At 40.7% G+C, this 18,644-nt stretch overlaps 1 protein-coding gene and 1 long non-coding RNA gene across 2 annotated transcripts in view; one reads left to right on the top strand and one right to left on the bottom strand.

The window, feature by feature from the left end:
- The window catches only part of POU6F2 (POU class 6 homeobox 2), a 393,965-nt gene that overhangs the window by 345,796 nt on the left and 29,525 nt on the right, over positions 1-18,644 (top strand). The window contains exon 6 of the mRNA XM_019509078.1: positions 11,609-11,815. Coding sequence (XP_019364623.1) covers positions 11,609-11,815 — 207 coding nt within the window. The remainder of the gene's footprint in view (positions 1-11,608; positions 11,816-18,644) is intronic.
- LOC109291869 overlaps positions 5,033-18,644 on the bottom strand; it is a 61,439-nt gene continuing 47,827 nt past the window's right edge. The window contains exon 2 of the long non-coding RNA XR_002095968.1: positions 5,033-5,260. This is a non-coding gene — a long non-coding RNA (uncharacterized LOC109291869). The remainder of the gene's footprint in view (positions 5,261-18,644) is intronic.

Below are 18,644 nucleotides of genomic sequence, written 5' to 3' on the forward strand. Positions count from 1 at the left end.
CATGAAGCCTGCCAAGTTTCAAGAAGATCAGTGCAGGGGTAACTGTACCCCAAATTCTTAAAAGCAAAACTCATGTCACGTGTATGTATTACACCACAGTGGGGTGAAAACTGTAGGAATGGTGGTCCCTGCTGAGGCCACAAAGCCTGCCCAGTTTCAAGGAGATAAGTGCAGGGGTTTGGGGGAAACTGCACCTCAAGCTGCAGACAAACAAAACTCATGACATGGGTGTCACTGTGTGTTAAGGCTCAGCAGGGTGAAAGCTGCAGGGATGGTAGACCCTGCTGAGGCCACGAAGCCTGCCAGCTGTCAAGGAGATAGGTGCAGGGCTTCTGGGTTCTGTGGCCCTGCACCTCTAGCTGCTGACAGGTAAAACTCGTGTCATGGGTGCTTGTGCAACTGTGTCCATCTTGGGGCATGGGGGGACGGGGCTACTGCAGGCCTGGCTGCTAAGCTACTGTGTTACCAGTTACCAATTAATCATGATTCACTCAGGGACCAGCTCAATACACAGTACCTTACTACTACATAACTACATAACAAGTTAATGAGCATGGATTAACACCTACAAAACCACAGACTAAGGAGAGGAAATAATCAATACAGACAATCAGCTGCCCCAAGACTGACATAGTCAGTTGCACCTATCTTCTTGAAACTTGGCAGGCTTTGTAGCCTCAGCAGTTTTGACCCCACTGTGGCTTAACACATACACGTGACATGAGTTTTGCTTTCAAGAATTTGGGGTGCAGTTCCCCCCAAACCCTTGCACCTAGCTTCTTAAAACTTGTCAGACTTTGTTGCCTCACCAGGGGCTACCATCCCTGCATATTTCATCCAAATCAGACAAAAAACAACAAAGTTATAGATATTTCATTGATTCCCCATTATACCCTATGGCCAGATCTCCAAAGTGGCTCCGAAGTGGTTTGGAAGCTCTGAACTGATTCAGGAAGCCTAACAAAGCCAGCACTTGGATCCGGACATGCTGTTTCAGCTTCTCCAGATCCAAAGCACAGTCCGAAGCCTTGTACAGCCCTACTATAAACATATCACTGCTGATGGGCCAACTTGCTGTACCTGGGGCAGGTGCTCTCATAAATGACAATCATCTCCAGCAAATGAGAGTAGAATTTCATATCTGGGAGCAAGGACATTTTGACTGCTGTTGTTCACTTCCAGCCCCCCTAGTCAATTAACTTAGTTGTTTGAACCTTCAGCATGATGGAAAGCAGGAAAAAAATTCACTATCCAACAGCCATTGACTCTACTTTGTGACCTCTAGCAAGAGTAGGTAACATGGAATATCAAGTGTAAAAACAAGAGTTGAAATGTTTATTACCAGTAATAAAGCTACTGGTTTTTTTTCAATAGTGCTGAAGTACCTTTCTCTCATTAATTTGAGGCCTTCCTGCCACCAACTTAGGAATTTTCACTATTTTCATACATGGCTTGTTCAGCCTTTAGCTTAATTGTTTTTATGTGCATGCTTTGTTTTGGCTCGTTTTGATTTGTAACAGCTTTTCTATTGTTTAAAAGATCAAAATAGATAATTAGGCTCCATCTTTTAAAATACTATGCAACAAGAATAAAGCTAGGGAGAAGTGCTTTTGGGCCATGTTACTGAAAAATCTCAGCTTTTCCCTTTAATAATTCACAGTGCATTTTCAAAAGGAACAGCAGCATTCACTTTGTGTCAGTCTTTGGTTCACATCAGAAACAGCCCAATGAAGCCACAGTCTTTGCCTTTTCTCAGCTGCTTCTGAGCAGAGACAGAAGCAGAAGTTAAACCGTTCATTTGCCCATAATTTGCCACCTACCTTTGGCTGTTCTGGGAAAACAGCCAAACAATGTTGCATGCCTGTTTCTGACTAATGCATGGTGGGAAGGAATGAAAAACCACACATGAAATATTTTTGAACGTGACAATAACCTTAAACACTTCCAATCCCTATAAACGTAGCAGCAGTGATAGGGAAAGTGTGATTGCTGGGAAATAAGCAACTATGTACATTGAAAGAAAAAAAAGCACACAACTGCAGAACAATAAATATGCACAATTTAGACTTGCATGGATTGAAGCAACTTCTCCTTAGCTTCTTCCCTTTGCAGAGATGAAAAAAAACCAACATTCAGCATCAGGTTGTTACTGGCAAAAGAATTGCAGTCATATATACTGGGGGTGGCCAACCTGCCCCATGGGTGCCACAGGCATCATGGCCAGCTTCTGTGTGGCACGTGGAAGATCAAGCAGGGGACAAGCAGCACAGTGGCAGGTAGGGCAGGAAGCAGAAAGCACAGCAGCAAAAAAAGCAGGGAGCACAGGGAAAGAAGCAGAAAATGGAGCAGTAGATCAGACAGGAAACATAAGGTAGGGAACAGAAAGCAGAGCAGGAAGTTGGGCAATGAAGGGGATCAAAGTGACACTCAGGGAGGGTACAGGGCTAATTTGTACTACACCTGCCAGAAAGGTTGGCCCCCACTAAGACACACAATGGCTTAAAGTTGTTAAAAATAGAACTGTCTTATCTATTCTGGACTAGAGATGTCAAACATACAGCCCACAGGTCAGATCCAGCCCATGAAGCCACTCTTATCCAGCCTGCCGGACTACCAGCTCCGCTGGCAGAAGTGGCCTGCTGCAGAACTGTGATCACCGGTAGGAGGGTGAGCGAGGGCTGACACAGCCCTGTTGTCTCTCTCTGGCTGCTTTGTCAGCTGCCACCACCACAGCCCTAGATGCTAGCCCTCTCTAAGTGGCCTGTGTTGGAGCCAGAGCTGGAGCCACCATTGTGGCAGGGGGCATACAGCAGCTGCGGCTCTGGTTCTGGCATAGGACATGCAGCACCGGAGCCCCAGCTCTGGCCTGGGGCACATGGCGGGGTCTGAAACAGCTTGTCACATACTCCTGTCAAAAACCAAAGCTGCCACCCACACATGCTCTGATCCAGAGCTGGAGCTGCTGCTGTCACCAGTGTGGCTGCTTGTATTTGCCCCTCTTTGGATCTGACCCACGAGGAGTCCTACAGTCCAGGTCCAGCTCAAGCACAAGGTGAGTTTGATACCCCTGTTCTGGAAGATGGAGCATGGGTTTGGGAGTCAGGCAAATTTTGAGGTCTCTCCTATTGCTTTATTTGAGATCTCCACTATTGCGTCATAGTTAGTACTCAGGCAAGTCTTTGTATTCCCATCTGAAAATAGGGATGATAATGCCCTCTCATATTGTGATAGAGATTCATTAATGTCTGTGATACTGCTGCATTGCTAATGGGTAAAGCTGTCCCTACTGGATACTTATCTATCTCCCATGTTTGCATTCTGTGAATGGGACCCATGTGATTTCGGGCTTCCCCTTTGGTTTCAGTAGGCTCCAAAGCTGTTTCTTGCTTTGACCACTCCAGCACATCTCCTGTCCATAGACTCTGGTGTCCCTTAAGGTAAATGAGACTTTATGACCCAGCATTAAAACACCCTGGGGAGGATGTTATTCCCTTACAACAGCCCAGTTGCTTAAGCACACTTTCCCAGATCTCCAACTTTCTGGGCACTCTAGCTTACCATTTTCCTCATCAGGAACATGAGCTAGCAGAAGTATATAACAGGTGGGTTTTGCAAAGGATTCTAATGCAGCTATCTTTACTTTAGTTTGCACAAGACAAAACAATAAAATACCTATACATCAACCAGTCTTGATTTCTTCATCAATCTTAAGCATTCTTTGGGGTTCAATTAGTCCTTTTTCCCTATGGCTTCTTCTTACAACATGGAATCTTCTATCATCGCTAGCTGGATTTCTGCTTCTGATCTGTTCTTATCTCCCAAAATGGCTATTGAAAGAACCATGTATCCAGGTTACAGCCATATTGGTCTAGAGGCAAAGGGAATCAGAACTCATGATAGAGGTGATATATGTTATTAGATCAACTAGATTTTTGCAAAAAAAAGTCTTTGATTGCAAGCTTTCAGGTACAAGCACCCTTCTTCAGGCATAGGAGAAAAGACTGTAAAAGTTCTCTTGGGTAGAAATAAAAGCTCATATTTCATAGGAGAGTTGAAGGTGTGGTAAAATCTCCTGTCTGACACAGTTCATTTTATGCGGATTCAGCTCAGAGAAAAGTTGGAATAGCCTGCTTACCAAAGTTGTTTGGTGGCAAGCAGGATGTAGTTATATTTCCTTCTGGTTATGGTGTTTCATATTCCACAGAGGAGTACGAAGATGTAATGCTGTTCTGGGCAGACATTGAGAGAGCCAATCATTTACAACCTCCTTTGTCACATGACCTCTTGATCAGCTTCATCAAATGATCAAAGTCCCCTACTAGATGATCTGTTGCCACATGGCGAACAAGACCTTCGGGGAACTGACAGCTCTTTTGTTCAAGGGTTGTTCCATCTGAATAAAGAACCATCAAATTCAACACCTCTGCATTTTCAGCCTATGTAACTACACCCTATTTTAGTCCACCATGAGCATAAACAGATACTAGAACACGTAAATAAGCTGCACATTGAAAAGGGAGTTTCCAAACAAGGCAGATATGTATACCAGAAGTTTAAGACTTCAAATATAAGCTGTACAGCTGTATAGCCAGTTTTTCCAAATTACCATACTACAGTGATGAAAGTGATAGAAAGATCACTTGGAAAGGAGTAATTCTATATCCATTCATAAGGCTTTGTGCCATAAATAAGGGAGAGAGAAACACCAAGTAAATGATAAGAATAAAAAACTTGAGCTCCATCTGTCCTGAGTACTATATAGCATAGGGGTCCTATAGAAAAAATAGTATGCAACCATTCAATTAGAAACTGAAACATGTATATGTACAAAGAGACCGGAGTTGTACAGGCATTTTCTAACTTTTGACTGCTTAACTTTGCAACCTTAACAGTCTTTTAATGTAGTTTCTGTTAATGTAGTATTTATACCAAAGTACAAAAAAATTACATGCAGATATCCCGTTACTAAGTGCAAGAAAGAAAGGCACTTCCTTAATCACAGGTATTAGTCAAAATGCATTGAAAGTAGATATACATATAGTTTTATTAATTACATTTTTTGAAGAATGCACTTTGTTAAATCTGTGATTGCACACAAGGAAGCTACATTATAAGCAGTCAAAAATAGGTTCTTAAAATGAGACATGTCAGGCAGCCTTAAGAGTGGGTAGCGCTGCCATTTTTTTTCTGTGAGTGGTGTCTTGTAAAAATCTAGGAGCAATATTGTCTTGCAAATTTCATAATAAAGTCATCTTCACATCTAGAGGATAAGAAATAATCAAATACATTTTAGAACATCAGAGACATTTTTCTTATTTTGTTATTTTTATGGAATCAAATTACTTTTGAATAGGTAAAGTGTGATTTTAATAAAAGTCCTTTCGATACCAAGTATACAGCATGACATACTTTAAAAAAAATCAAAATGAACATATTAGTGGGCATTTCACTTTAGCAACACTAGGAAATAACTATACAATATTAATGAAATAAATAATATTTAAAAGTACCAAATAGTTCCAGTGGGCGTTTTGGGTACCCTCAAATTCTTTTTTTTTTCTACAGACAGAATTAAATCAAATACAATTCACATGAATAGGTTATACCCACAGGGATGTTACCCCATATAGCTGATATTTATATTTACTAAGTCTTTTTTGAAGTTAGGAGTGAACTAATTTACCCATAGAATCTATTTAATAGTTGGAAGCATAAAGAAATAATAAACCCCTAATTACTGTCAATTCAAAGTGCAGTTGATAAATCTGTTATATCCAGAGAAAAGACGAGGAGAAAATAATTTTCATAAAACTAGGAAGACATTGAAGCCTGGGGGTGAAATTCTGGCCTCCAAGCCAATGGCAAAACAACAAACAACCCAATAACAAATTTGACTAGGACCAGGGTTTCTCCTATGGTATATTAGAGATGAGCCTTTTGCTCCCCAAGAAAGCTAAGACCTGGAGCGAAATTTTGCAGCTGAGGTGCCTCATTGATTTAAGTCAGTACTGTGTGTTGTGCCGTTATGTGGTGTCATCCATTTAAATCAATGGAACTCTACTGGTTCACAGCAGCCAAGGATTTGGCTCTATAAATGTTCACAGAAGCACTCATCTGTATGAGGAAATGAAGAAAAAGGACCTATGAAAATGTCTTTCATTTTCAAACCTGCTCTGTTGATTATTTTACAAACTCCGCTTACAAGTTCACTGCCAAGGGTTTGTGCTTACTTTGAGTAGCTTGAATCTGGAAAGGATACTGAACTAGACAAGAAACCTTCTAAAAATATGTTTTATAGTATAAGAGGACTTTTGTAGACTTTTGTCATCTCAAGGTTGTGTGTAGGAGAAAGTGTGGTAGAACAAACTTGAATGCTAACCTAGACTTAGTAAGAAGGTTCTTGGACTTTGTGGTTAGAGCTGGTCCTGGCATTTTCCAGAACTGTTAGATTATTATCTTTTTCTCTTTTTTTATTTTTTTTTATTTTTGTCAGGAAATGTCAAATCTGCAACTTTTCATAGAAACAACTTTTTTGATAAATGATTCATCAGGAAAGGTTTCTCAGGTCCTGTAGGAATTTCTGGTCAAAATGGTAGGAGAAGTGACCTATTCCAAATTAATAAACAAGTTAGTGGTTATAATATTCATGTGAGCTTTGGGAAGCTCACATTCAAATGCTTATCTTAGTGATTGGTTAAATATTTGTAATAATACAGAAAAGCTTCATACAAGAGACTGAGAGGGCACACTCAGATACAAGCAGTAGCCTGATGGGCATGTGCCTGAGACATGAGAGAATGGCAGAGGAGGTATTTGAACCTTAGCCTCCCACATGCTCTCACAAGCGGGCTCTTGGCTATATTGGAGTGGATAACATGCCTTCCGACTCTCTCATTTTTCACAAAACGTGGTGAAAGCTCTGGGTTTTGTTCTAATGCAGAAAATATTAAGGTTTTTGAAATTACAAGTTTCACAGGACAGAAAAATACTTCCTATTCAGTTCTACCCATGGTTACCAACCTCACATTTGATTCCTCAATGCATTTGCATGTTTAACCTTGCTGAGTATCTCAGCAGTATGCATGCTCTCTCTGCTCTGTCTCTAGTTTTGTGTGAGTGTGTCTGTGTGTAGGGCACTGTACAGTCCAGTCTGACACACTAATGCATATAGATATCCTTCTGCTTCTGACCTTACAAACTGTCCACTTCAGCACTGTCATTCTATAAATGTCCATCTGCAATCCAAGAAATGCATTTTAAATGTGGATGCAAACATTTCTATTACTGATAAAAACCAGCGCAGCATTTTTTTGCCTTGCGGGGATTAGAACTGTGATAGTTAAAGTTATAGGTCCAGTAATGACACTTCAAGGCCGTGTCCTTTCCTGACATGGAAAAGCAAGGAGAATCCTTTGCAAAGTTTCTGCTGATGAAGGAAAGAAGGGTAATTCTTCCCATTTGATAATGTATGTGGAAAGTGAGAGAATGTATGATGTGGCCCACATACCTAAGTCATGTGAGTTAGCTGAAATATAAATCCTGCAGCAGCTGAACTTTGCTGGTTTAATTAATGATGAAAGTCAGAACCTGCAAAACACTCTGTTTTAATAATTGTTCAAATTAATCCCTGCTTCTTAATGAACAATCCCCTTTCCTCATAGCTGGTAGCACAGGTGCAGTCCAATTAAGGATACCTAAGAAAGTGAGAAGAGAGCATAGTCTGGAGAAACGGGCACAAAAACAATTCTGCCTTCCAAGCCTGACACTGCAATCATTTGCTGTTTGACCTTGGAGAAGCCACTTCACCTCCCTATCTCAGTTTTCCCATATGTTGTATGGGGTAGTAATGCTCATCTACTTTAACAGGTTGTGATCAATAGAAATTAGCTAATACTTGTACAGTGCTTTGACCATGAAAAATGTATACAGTAGTTAATATATAGCACACTAATATATGGCCCTTCATCTGGTCCTCCCACAGAAATGTTCATCTCTTCATTCCAAAGCCTATAGTTTTCCCCTTCCTTCTACTCATGCCACTGCATCCTTATAATACTTGATAAAATATTTACTCTTAAGAAAAAGAGCATCTAAAAAGAGTGTGTAAACACTATCAGAATAACAGCCTAGAGTAATTGAAGAACCAAAGAGGAATTACTTAAAGAAACTATATATTTTCAAGTTGGCAAGGCCAGATGATTTGGCTGAGGTAATTGTAGAAGAATACGGGGAGAACATGAGTATATGGGGAGATCGCATGATCACAGGTGGTTGGAAAAGGGTAAATAAAGTGCGCATCTTTAAGAAGGGGAAGGAGGATCTGGGGCACCACAGACCAGTCAACCTCACCTCGATACCTGGGAAGATCATGGAGCAGGTCTTCGAGGAATCTCCTATGGAACACCTAGGCCAGATCTGCGTGAGATGCTGACTGCACAGCTGTTACTCCTCAGTCATTTAGTACTTGCATATCCAAGTACTAAATGACTGCACAATAATTAGTGTTACTGCACAGTAGCACCCCCACGTGGCTTCCTCATGATGCTGACTGCTCAGTAGCTTGTTACTAATGCACAGCCAGCATCTCATGTAGATGCGGCCCTAGAGAAGCACAAGGTGTTCGAGAACAGTTAGCATGGATTCACCAAGAGCAAGTCACGCCTGACCAACCTAACTTCCTAATTTCCAGAAGACAGGTTATGTGGAATGAGGAGAACAATTGATGGGATATACCTTGATTTTAGCAAGGTTTTTGACACTGTCTCCTACAACAGTCTAAGGAAATAGAGACCAGATGAAAGTACTGTAAGGTGGATTTCATAATGGATCAGATCATCAGGTTCAAAAAGTTCATGTATGGCCCTATGTCTACTTAGGAAGAGGTATCAAGTAGAGATCCCCAGGGTATGCCCTGGGTCCAGTGTTCCTTAATATCTTCATTAATGAGTTGGGTGATGGGATTGAGTGCACATTTAGCAAATTTTCAGATTACATGAAGTTGAGTTGCAGACATTTTGGAAGGTAGAGCTAAGATCAAGAATGACCTGAATAGACTGGAAAAATGGTCCACAGTGAATCAGATAAGATTCAACAAAGGACAAGTGCAAAGTCTTGCACTTGGAAGAGAATAATTACACACAAAAATGCAGACTGGGGAATGATGATCCAGGCTGCAGTATTGCAGAGAAAGACCTAGGGGTTACAGTGGACTAGAAGCTGCTAAAAAAGCCAATAGCACACTGGATTGTATACTGGAACATACTGAAGTCCCTCTTGTAAATCAAGGGAAGTGATTCTTCTGCTTTATTCAGCACTGGTGAAGTCTCCCCTGGAGTCCTGTGTCGAGTTTTGGACTCCACATTTCAAGAAGAACATGGATAGTTTGGAAAGAGTCCCTCAGGGATTGATAAAAATGAGGCCTGAGAAGTAAGATTTATGAGAATAAAGCTAAAAAGAAGCAGTTTACTTAGTCTGAAAAAGAGAAGACTGAGGGGCAGTTTCATAGCAATCTTCAAATACGTGAAAGGTGATTACAGAGAGGATGGAAATGGGCAGAACTTTCTGATGCCTCCTGTTTTGAGGGTGGTCAAGCACTGGAACAGGCTGCCTAGAGAAACTGTGGAATCTCCATCCATGGAAATTTTCAAGGTCAGGTTAGACAGAAACCTGGTTGGGATGGTTTAGTCAAGGATAAGCCTGCCTTGAACAGGGGGCTGGACTAAATGACCTTGTGACCAACCCTACTTTCCTATGATCTCCCTAGATAGAACTGGATGCTACTCTGTGATTAGCAAAAGCATGGATCTCAGCAGAGGTCCACCAGTCTTCCATATTTGAGGTCATATGGGTATCCCTTTTAATTTTCAGTCAGACATCCAAGTTTTCTGGACTTTCACTAAACAGTTTTTAAAAGCTAATTTTACATTGGATTGTAGTAAAATCCACACCATATTTTCCATTGATTTAGTAAAATATTTATTATTGAAATCAATAGGATTTGTACCCATTTATTCTGGAGATAAGTGTGGCCTTAAGATATCTTGAAAAATATTTCTCTGTGCACTTTATCTGAAGTTTGTTTTACATGCTGTAATACTTGCAAAAGAATCCTACCACCTTTCAGACAGAATATATCTATCATCTTATCTTTAGTTCAGTTTTACAGCATGTTGATATATTAGGAAATGGCATAGTGCTCTACACTCTGATTTCAAACACTGTGAAACCACAGGTTGAGAGGGAACAACTTACCTCTTCCATCTCCTAAGGTACTTCTATAGAGGTCAGCAGAGATTATTGTGTGTAGTTCTTTTAGATGAGACATCTCTATGAACTTTAAAAGCTCTGATGTGATGTGTTAAATAGATCCCTTTACATTAACTTATGGTCTTTACAGTATCATAAAGGGTGCTGATAGACATGCAGCTCCCTGCTGTAACTCATGGCGCTTTACAAAAAGTGCCATGAGTTATAGCAACCACCCCTTTCATCCTCCTGACCCAGTAGATGTTTGCTGTTGGGTCAGGAAAGTGGAGGCTCGAGCTCCACTTTAGAGACAATCCAGGAGGAGCTGCATGTCTGTAGCCTCTCTCCCTTAGCCCCGCACCCTCCCAGCATGCTGTCTTCAGGGGAGGGGGCGAAAGGGAGGGAAGGGAGTTTGGACTGCAGTTTACCCAGCCTACTCTGGAGTGCGGATGAGTGGATTGGACCCCTCCCTAGATGGCTCCAATCCAGCTACCCCCACTCCAGCGCAGGCTGGGCAAACCCCAGCCCAAGCTCCCTCGCTTCCCTTTTCCCCACTCCCATCGTGAGACAGCACCAGGGGCAGGGCTGGGCTGCATGAGACCAGCCTCAATCAGACAAAAGTTAATGAAGGCAATCAACTTTGGACCACCTTCATCTGAAACCTCATGTAATGAGGGTTAATTTATCATGCAATTGGGCACTTTTCAAGTGCTCTGCAGCTGTGCGCTTCTGTCAAGGCACAGCTGTAGAGTGCTTTCAAGGTGCAAATCGTGCAACAAATGTCACTTTTGTCAGCACCCAAAGTGACTGTAAACAAATTTAAGGGGCTCGAATGTGGAGGAGTTTATCAGTCCCATTCAAATTTGGCTCCCAGATCATTTACTTTTAGCAGTAAGTTTTGCCCAATTTTCTCAGACAAAATTACCACTTGCCCCACTATTTTGTCATGATGTTTAGTTATTATGAAGAAGTGGCTACATTTTAGTGTTCACTGGTGATGCACGTGTGTGTGTGTACATGTACTTACTGAGCCACATCCTGCAATAGCTGTTATAGATGCTCACGGTCACCTGCAGAAATGAGTCAATATTTTATGAAGCAGTTTGGGATTAAAAGTGCTATAGATATATAAAATAGTGGAGATTGTGGTAAACATATTTAAGGTATTTGATTCTTAGGGATGAATTTACGGAAAGCAGGCCACCTAGATTCGCATGCATTCATCTCTCTTCCTCTTGGTCTCTGTTTCAACACACATGCACATTGCTACAATTACTTATTACAATTACTTATAACAAGTAATTAATTATTATAGATACCTGTGTTACATGTAGATTTTCATCTCTTCTTTTGTTTCCTTTAGATTATTGGAACAATTCCACTGATGCCTAATCCAGTCCCATCCAACCAGGCACCAGGCGGAGCTCAGGGCCTTCAAGTGCAGCCAATTACTCCACAGTTATTGACCAATGCCCAGGGTCAAATCATTGCTACAGTCATTGGAAACCAGATACTACCAGTGATCAACACCCAGGGAATAACACTATCACCACTCAAACCAGGCCAACAGGTAAATTATCTCTCTTCTAAATTATTTAAAAAATAGTTGCAGTGAAGTAACCATCTGCTCATCCTTCTCTTCCACAGTCTTTTTGAAATCTCCCCCTTGTATTACCATTCAGTGTACTGCCATGAAAGATATATTTTAATCATTATTAGACCCATTCATCAGCTTATCCAGGTTATAAAAAAGAATTTGAGTGTTCGGTCTTGTTTTCCTTTCTTATAAGGCTTCAACTGGTAATATGTTATTTTGAAAGGAAAACTTTCCTAAAACTGAATAAAAAGGTCAGCAGGCTGCCTGTGCTTAGATTGCCCACTGGACTAGCGTGGCTGAGGTACTCGCACCACTTTCTTGTGTACCAACAGCACACAAGGGAGTGATACAGCTCCCATCACATCTGGCTCCCCTCCCCAAACAGCTATTTACTGAATGGAGTGACTTATTTTAAAAGTGCTTCCATAATGTAAGAGTGGAAGAATACAGCAAGGTCAATTTTATTATAAACAGAAAAAAGAATATTTTATTCATTAATCTTCTCCATTAGGGAAAATTAGAAACAGAGGTGTTTGTAAACACAGAAAAGCAAGGGAAAGGCCTTTGAGACAAATTGTCATTCAATTTAACGTACCATGCAATCCACAAATTTCCAGAGAGCTGTAGGAAAGGTTTCTACAGTTCATTAAATCCTTCACTATTGTCTAGTACAGTAAAGGTAATATTAATTAGTTCTTGCCATGTTTAGAAAGCAAAGACATGAAATGCCATCTGAGCTAAAACCTTTTCATCTGGAGAAGGAAAACCTAAGTGGAGAAAAAACAATGCAATGATGTTGAGGTGCAATTGTCAAAACAAAACACATTTTCAAAGGACTAGTCATTTGAATGGTCAAGTTGTTATTATTGGTACTGTTATTGATCATTTCTTTGTTTCCTAGCCATCAAAGTTATTCCCTTCTCTCCTCAAATCTTAGTTGGCTGCCCCCCCTCCTTTTTTTTGTTGAATTTCAGCATACAGTGAACTCTAGGGGTATGTCTACACTGAAGCAGTGGCACACTATGACAGAGGCAGCCTGAGGCATATCCTGTGCACCTACTCTTGCTCACATACCCCAAGCCCTGAATTGCACCACTGAGGCATCTCCAGGGCTGTCCCCAGTGGCCACCCTTAAGCATTCCAAAGGCCAAGCTCTCAAGAACAGTCCCAGAGCTAGTCAGTGGGAGCAGGTATATAGACTAGGCCTGTGTGAAGCGGCAAGTATTTGCTTTGGTTTCGGCCGATTTGGAGGACAGTGATTTGATTCAGAGACTCAAATCACTGTCCCAATTTGATTTGGCCAAATCAGATCCAAAAGATTTGGCGCCAGTTCAGAAATTCAGCCATAAACTAAACAGGCAGCTGACAAAGCTGCCTCCAGCTGGTAAGTCTGTTGGGGTTGCTGGAGGGGGGAGGGAAGAGGTGGAGGGAGGGAGAGATTGGGACTGGGGCTGGGACAAGCTGCCTAGCCAGGGCAGGGGGGTGCATTACTTGGGGGAGGGGGGAAGTGGGAGTGGGGCAGACACAGTGGGGAGGGCAGGATGTGGGTGCTACTTACTCCGGGAGGAAGGGGGCAAGTGGCAGCACGGCATAGTCCCCACTCCCAGTGCTGCCACACCCGTATCCCTTACGCTCTCCCCCAAGAGCAGAGATAGACCACTGTAGAGTGCTTTTGAAACTTGCCCCCCCTAAAGAACTTTGGACAGAGAGGTGTGTAAATATCACAGGCCATCTATGCCCTTCTACTGCAGAGCCTGAACATGGATTAGGAAATTCAGCAGTGGATTAGGAAACTTCCTTCTAGGAACATAGATTAGGAAACTTCCTTCTAATCAGTCTACCAAGGGGACAGAGATTCTCCCCATAACCCAACACCCTACTTAGGAGTAAGAGTCACAAAAGCCATTCTCTTCAGATCCCCTGTGAAATTCAGGAGTCTTAGGACAGCTATGGAATACAAGGGTCTTGGCAGAAGCCTAACAATACTAAATTCTGTTCACCTCCATGGCACTACAGCTCACTGCAAAGCCATACTCCCATAGGCCTCATCCTGACTGTTACAGACTATTCAAAATAGTGCTGCAAGTGGGGATTAGATTCAAGCTACTGAAATTATGGGACTGCATATGATGCTAGTCCCAGATATATACTTGAATAATGAAAATGAAACTTAAAAAGCAAATAAGTGGGTCCTCAAGTGGATTTTATTTTCAAAGGAGAAATACAGGTTTTTTAAGATTAAAGTTAAGCTTTACATAAGATCAGTTGCTCAGGACCCAGTCTTGTTTTTATTCAAACTCCTGAGTATCAGTAGGCCACCAAACGATTCCATTTAGAAATATCATCCTACCTTAAAATTATTATAATCTGGCAAAGAATATTGTCCTGAATTCAGACTTAAAAAAGAAAACAAGTACAAAATCAGCAGAATATGAAAAATACTATAAAATCTCTATTTTGAAAGGAGCTACAGAAAAATCTTTCTATGTGTTTGTGCTCCCTCTACTGGCTCTCAAGGTTTTAACTAAAGGTTGCCACTAAAGGCAGTGGGAGTTTTGCCATTGAATTCAAAATTGAGGGATAAGGACCCCCTGGTTCTGCATGGGGATGATACTGGTCCATAACTGAAAAAGCAAATGAGATGTAACCAGACTGATGGTTGGGTCATTTGAAAAGTGAATGAGATTAAACAAACCATAAATCAGTACTGAATGCATCCTATTGTCTACTACATTTAGAGTAACAAGTTTGACTAATCCTATGTTATCAGGCCTGACTTCTGGAAGAACTAAGTGTTAACAACTGCAGTACAAAAACTGAATATATTCACAGTCTTTGAAGATCAAGCCATACCATATTTGCAGGGTAATTTTCAAATTTCTTAAAAAGTATTGAGAAGGAAACAACAAACCAATCACCTTTTTTTTTTGAAGCCTAAAAGTATAAAAAAGGAATAAATGAAATAAAAGTGATCTAGTAAAATGCAGGGATTACAGTCAGTCTCGGTTCATCATGCAACTTTATCATCCTTTTGGAAATTCAGCAGTAAAAGGACTTTGCAGATTGTGTCAGGTACTTTTGTGCCCTATGCTGGGACTATATCCAGGTGATGGTTAACCCAATCAGTCTTGGTAATAGCTCTGAGGTTTCCTCTGACTTTTTCAGTAGACCAGTCATATAAATTACTTTGGCCCTCTGGATTTTCGCAATACATATATGAGCCCATTATGAACTGCAGTCAGGAACAGCCTTTTTTTACTTTCATTTTGAGATAAACAGAAGTCTCTTTTCCTAGAATATATGTGGGATTTTCATTCCCAACACACTGGTATCTCATTTGAGGACTGAATATTCATTACAAATCATGCGTAATAGTAAAATCTTTCATTGTTTTGCCATACACCAGAAATACCTTCTTTTCAGACATTTTCTGTTCTAAATGTTGTGTTAAAAATACTGGACCAAATTTGGATCTGTGGTAAATAATTTGTAGTGTAAGACAGTAGCACAGGGCTCAGTCATGCCATCACTGTATGTGCTTATATTGAAAGATAATAAATCTTCCTCTAAAGAGTCTACAGTCTAAATGGATAAGATAGACAAAGGATAAAAGAGAAAAAGTATTACCCCCTTCTACAGGAGGAAAATTGAGGAAGCAGATGTTCAAAAATATGAGAGATTCAAAAATGTTTCAGTGATTTGGAAGGAAAAATTGCATTAAAAATTCCCATTCTAAAAATCTTGCCCCAAAAAATAGAACTCAGGGACAGACCCAGGAATGGATCTAACGTGTGAGCCCAGTGCTGCACACAAATGTGGAGTTCCCTCAAATACACACCAGAATCTGGACTTTAAGTAGGCAGCCTCTGAAGGAGCTAGTTTGGGTCTCAGAAGGGGTATAGCTATATTAACACAGCAGTGCACCCAAGCAAATACGCTCTGTTTCACAGCCTGGGTAGAATGCCAAACTGAAATGACTATATATCTTCTAGTACTCAAAGTAACTAATTTAGAGCCTGCTTGTGTATCTTTGCATAGCAAAGACAACATACCCTTAATTGCTTTTGAAACTTTATCCTAAATGATTATCATGTCTGCTGAGGATGACAACTTATAGCCCTTGCACATTGTTTTTAGCCTAAGGCATCTACGGTTCTTTTTGGTTATTGATATGTATGTCTTGCCAAGCTCTTGGTTTCAATTATGTCATGCAGCAATAAATTCTACAGTTAACTATCTCTTGTGTAAAATTGTTTCCTTTTGCCAGTTCTAAAATGTTGCTTTTTAATTTCACTGGGGGGTCCTTTGTTCAATTATGAGAGAGAAAATAGCTTCCAGTTTATGTTCTTTAAACTACTTTTTTACATATGTATTTCTAGCAGGATATCGCCTATGCATTTCTTTTCTGAGCTCCATGCAGTAGTTGCAGTTTCAAAGTTTTTACCTTTTCAAAGATATTACCAGTCTAAGTGGCATTACGTATCCCTATAATGAGTACTCTACCAGTTCTGTAATAACTTGCCAAACAGGAAAAATATTTAAACTGTACTTATTATAGTCTTCATCTTCTTTAATCTTTCTTCATAAATAACGCTTGTGTATCTAATCATTTTCATTGCCCTTCTCTCAACCCTTTCGATTTCTACAATAACCTCTTGGAGATAGTGCGATCAGAACTGAATGCAGTAATCACGGGGAGGATGCATCTTCCATGTACATAATGGCATTATAATATTTTCAGTATTATTCTCTGTCCTTATCTTAATGCAACCTAACATCTTGCTTGCTTTTTTAACAACCATTGTTCATTCAGTAGGTGTTTTCAGTGAGTAGTCTGTGGTGACACACAGGTTTTTTCCTGATTGTTACATATAATTTAGAGCCGAGCAATATGTGAGAGTCGGTTAAATTATTCATTCTAATGTGCACCAACTTACACTTATCTACTTGGCATTCTGTCTGTCAGAAAGTTCCCAGGTTATATAGTTTAGCTAGATCCTTCTGTAGTCCTCTCAGTCTATTATTTGTTTCACTTACAGTTTTAACCTCATCAGTTCACCATATCCGCTAGCTCTTTGTTAAAAAAAAATTCAACAGCTGTCTCAGTGTGAATCTAGGCATCAGCAGCAGTCTGCTTCCACGAGAGAACTGATCACTTACCCAAAAAATATAACATTAGGAGTTGGCTATCTCTTCATATTCCAGAGCAAAACTTCATCCAGTGCCCATTGAACTACTTAGTTTCCTCTTGTGAGGGACGTTAAAAAAGTCCACATCATATGGATGAGCTTTTCTTTCGTTCAAAAAGATGAGTTTGTCATACCCCTCGGTTCGCATTGTAACATATTTTCCAACTTGGAGGACCTATTTCTAAAGGCTGGTTGCATTGCTTACCAACACTCCCACCATCACAAAACTCTAATCAAAACTGACTGATACAGGAGAACTTGGCCAATGAATTTTATTCCTAAATGGGCCAAAAATCTGCTAATATCCGCTTGGGTTCAAAACACTCTCCAGGTCATATGTCATTTTAACCCAACATTACTCAGGGGTGGTGCCATTTTAACCACTTTTTGGCCCACAAAACACAAAGGCACCGACAAGGTCTGTATTATTTTCCAGTCTGCTTCAGCTGAGATTTGTTCCCTTTGCATATAACTAATTTTGAATTGTCTACAATAATTACCAGAACTTTTAATATTTCATTGCATCTTAAAGCACCAGCAGCGCTAAGCTCTCACCCAAAAAAGCGTGCTACAAATCAGCATTCTCCTACCTATGCTGCACCTCCTTCTTTCTGTCATTTGCTAGCATAGTCCAAATTAGCTGTGGTTGGCAGGCTACGGACAGCTCTCAGATGAAACTCTTTGTATATCTGCTTCCTTCTTTGTATCTCTGTTTTTCAGATGTCAGGCCAAGAGAGTTTTCTTTCTGCCACCTCTACCTACCACGTCCTATCTCATTATCACAAGTGCATGTAAACCCTTGTTTTCTTCTTTCACATTAAAATATAACTTACTCTCAGTCATCTCTTCTCTGCTGTGCTCTTGTCGCTTTGTTGCTGTCTTGTTTTATGAGGACCACACTTGTTCACTGTGTTTGCACACAAGGCATGACTTTCTTCCTTTGGTTTTCATAATACCTGTTTTCTAGTATGAGGATGCTAATTTTTATCCTCTCTTCTTTTGCACATCTGTATCACTGGCACATTGATACCATTTTCCACAGTCCTTCCACTAATCACCTGGATGAAATACTGGTGCAATTTTGGGATACAAATAGTTTTGTCCATTATCCCAATTTTACAGTGGTAGAATAAGGCCACAAAATACATGCTAAACTTCACATAAGGAGTTCAAAAGTCTGGGACTGATACATTAGGTTAATACATTCCCCATATAATGCCACTTCCCAGATAGCCGTCGCACAATCTGTGTGAACAGTGTCTGTAAAGATCTCCTATAATATGCTCTCCAGACATAAAAAATTTATAAGCATCAACTTTCATATTTTGAAATGCCAGTGGGCTTCGTTCTTCAGTCAGATTCATGCATATAAAAATCTTACTCCTGAGCAGGCTTACAAATGGGCCTAAGTTTGCATGTGCATGGGTGTCACGGGGGCACTTGGGTGCCCCGTTCCTGAGTAAGGATTGGAGGAGCTGCCAATCATCAGGGCAGCTCAGCTGTGGGTTGCGGGAGTAACCAGGTCGGCCATGTGACCGGAAGGGGGCAGGGCTGGGCCTTTATAAACAGCTAGGCCAGAGCCTGGCTGGCAGTTCCTTTCTGGCAGCCTGCGT

The sequence above is a fragment of the Gavialis gangeticus genome, unplaced genomic scaffold (genome assembly GCF_001723915.1).
Source record: "Gavialis gangeticus isolate Ggan-Ray unplaced genomic scaffold, GavGan_comp1, whole genome shotgun sequence".
Taxonomy (NCBI): Eukaryota; Metazoa; Chordata; order Crocodylia; family Gavialidae; genus Gavialis; species Gavialis gangeticus.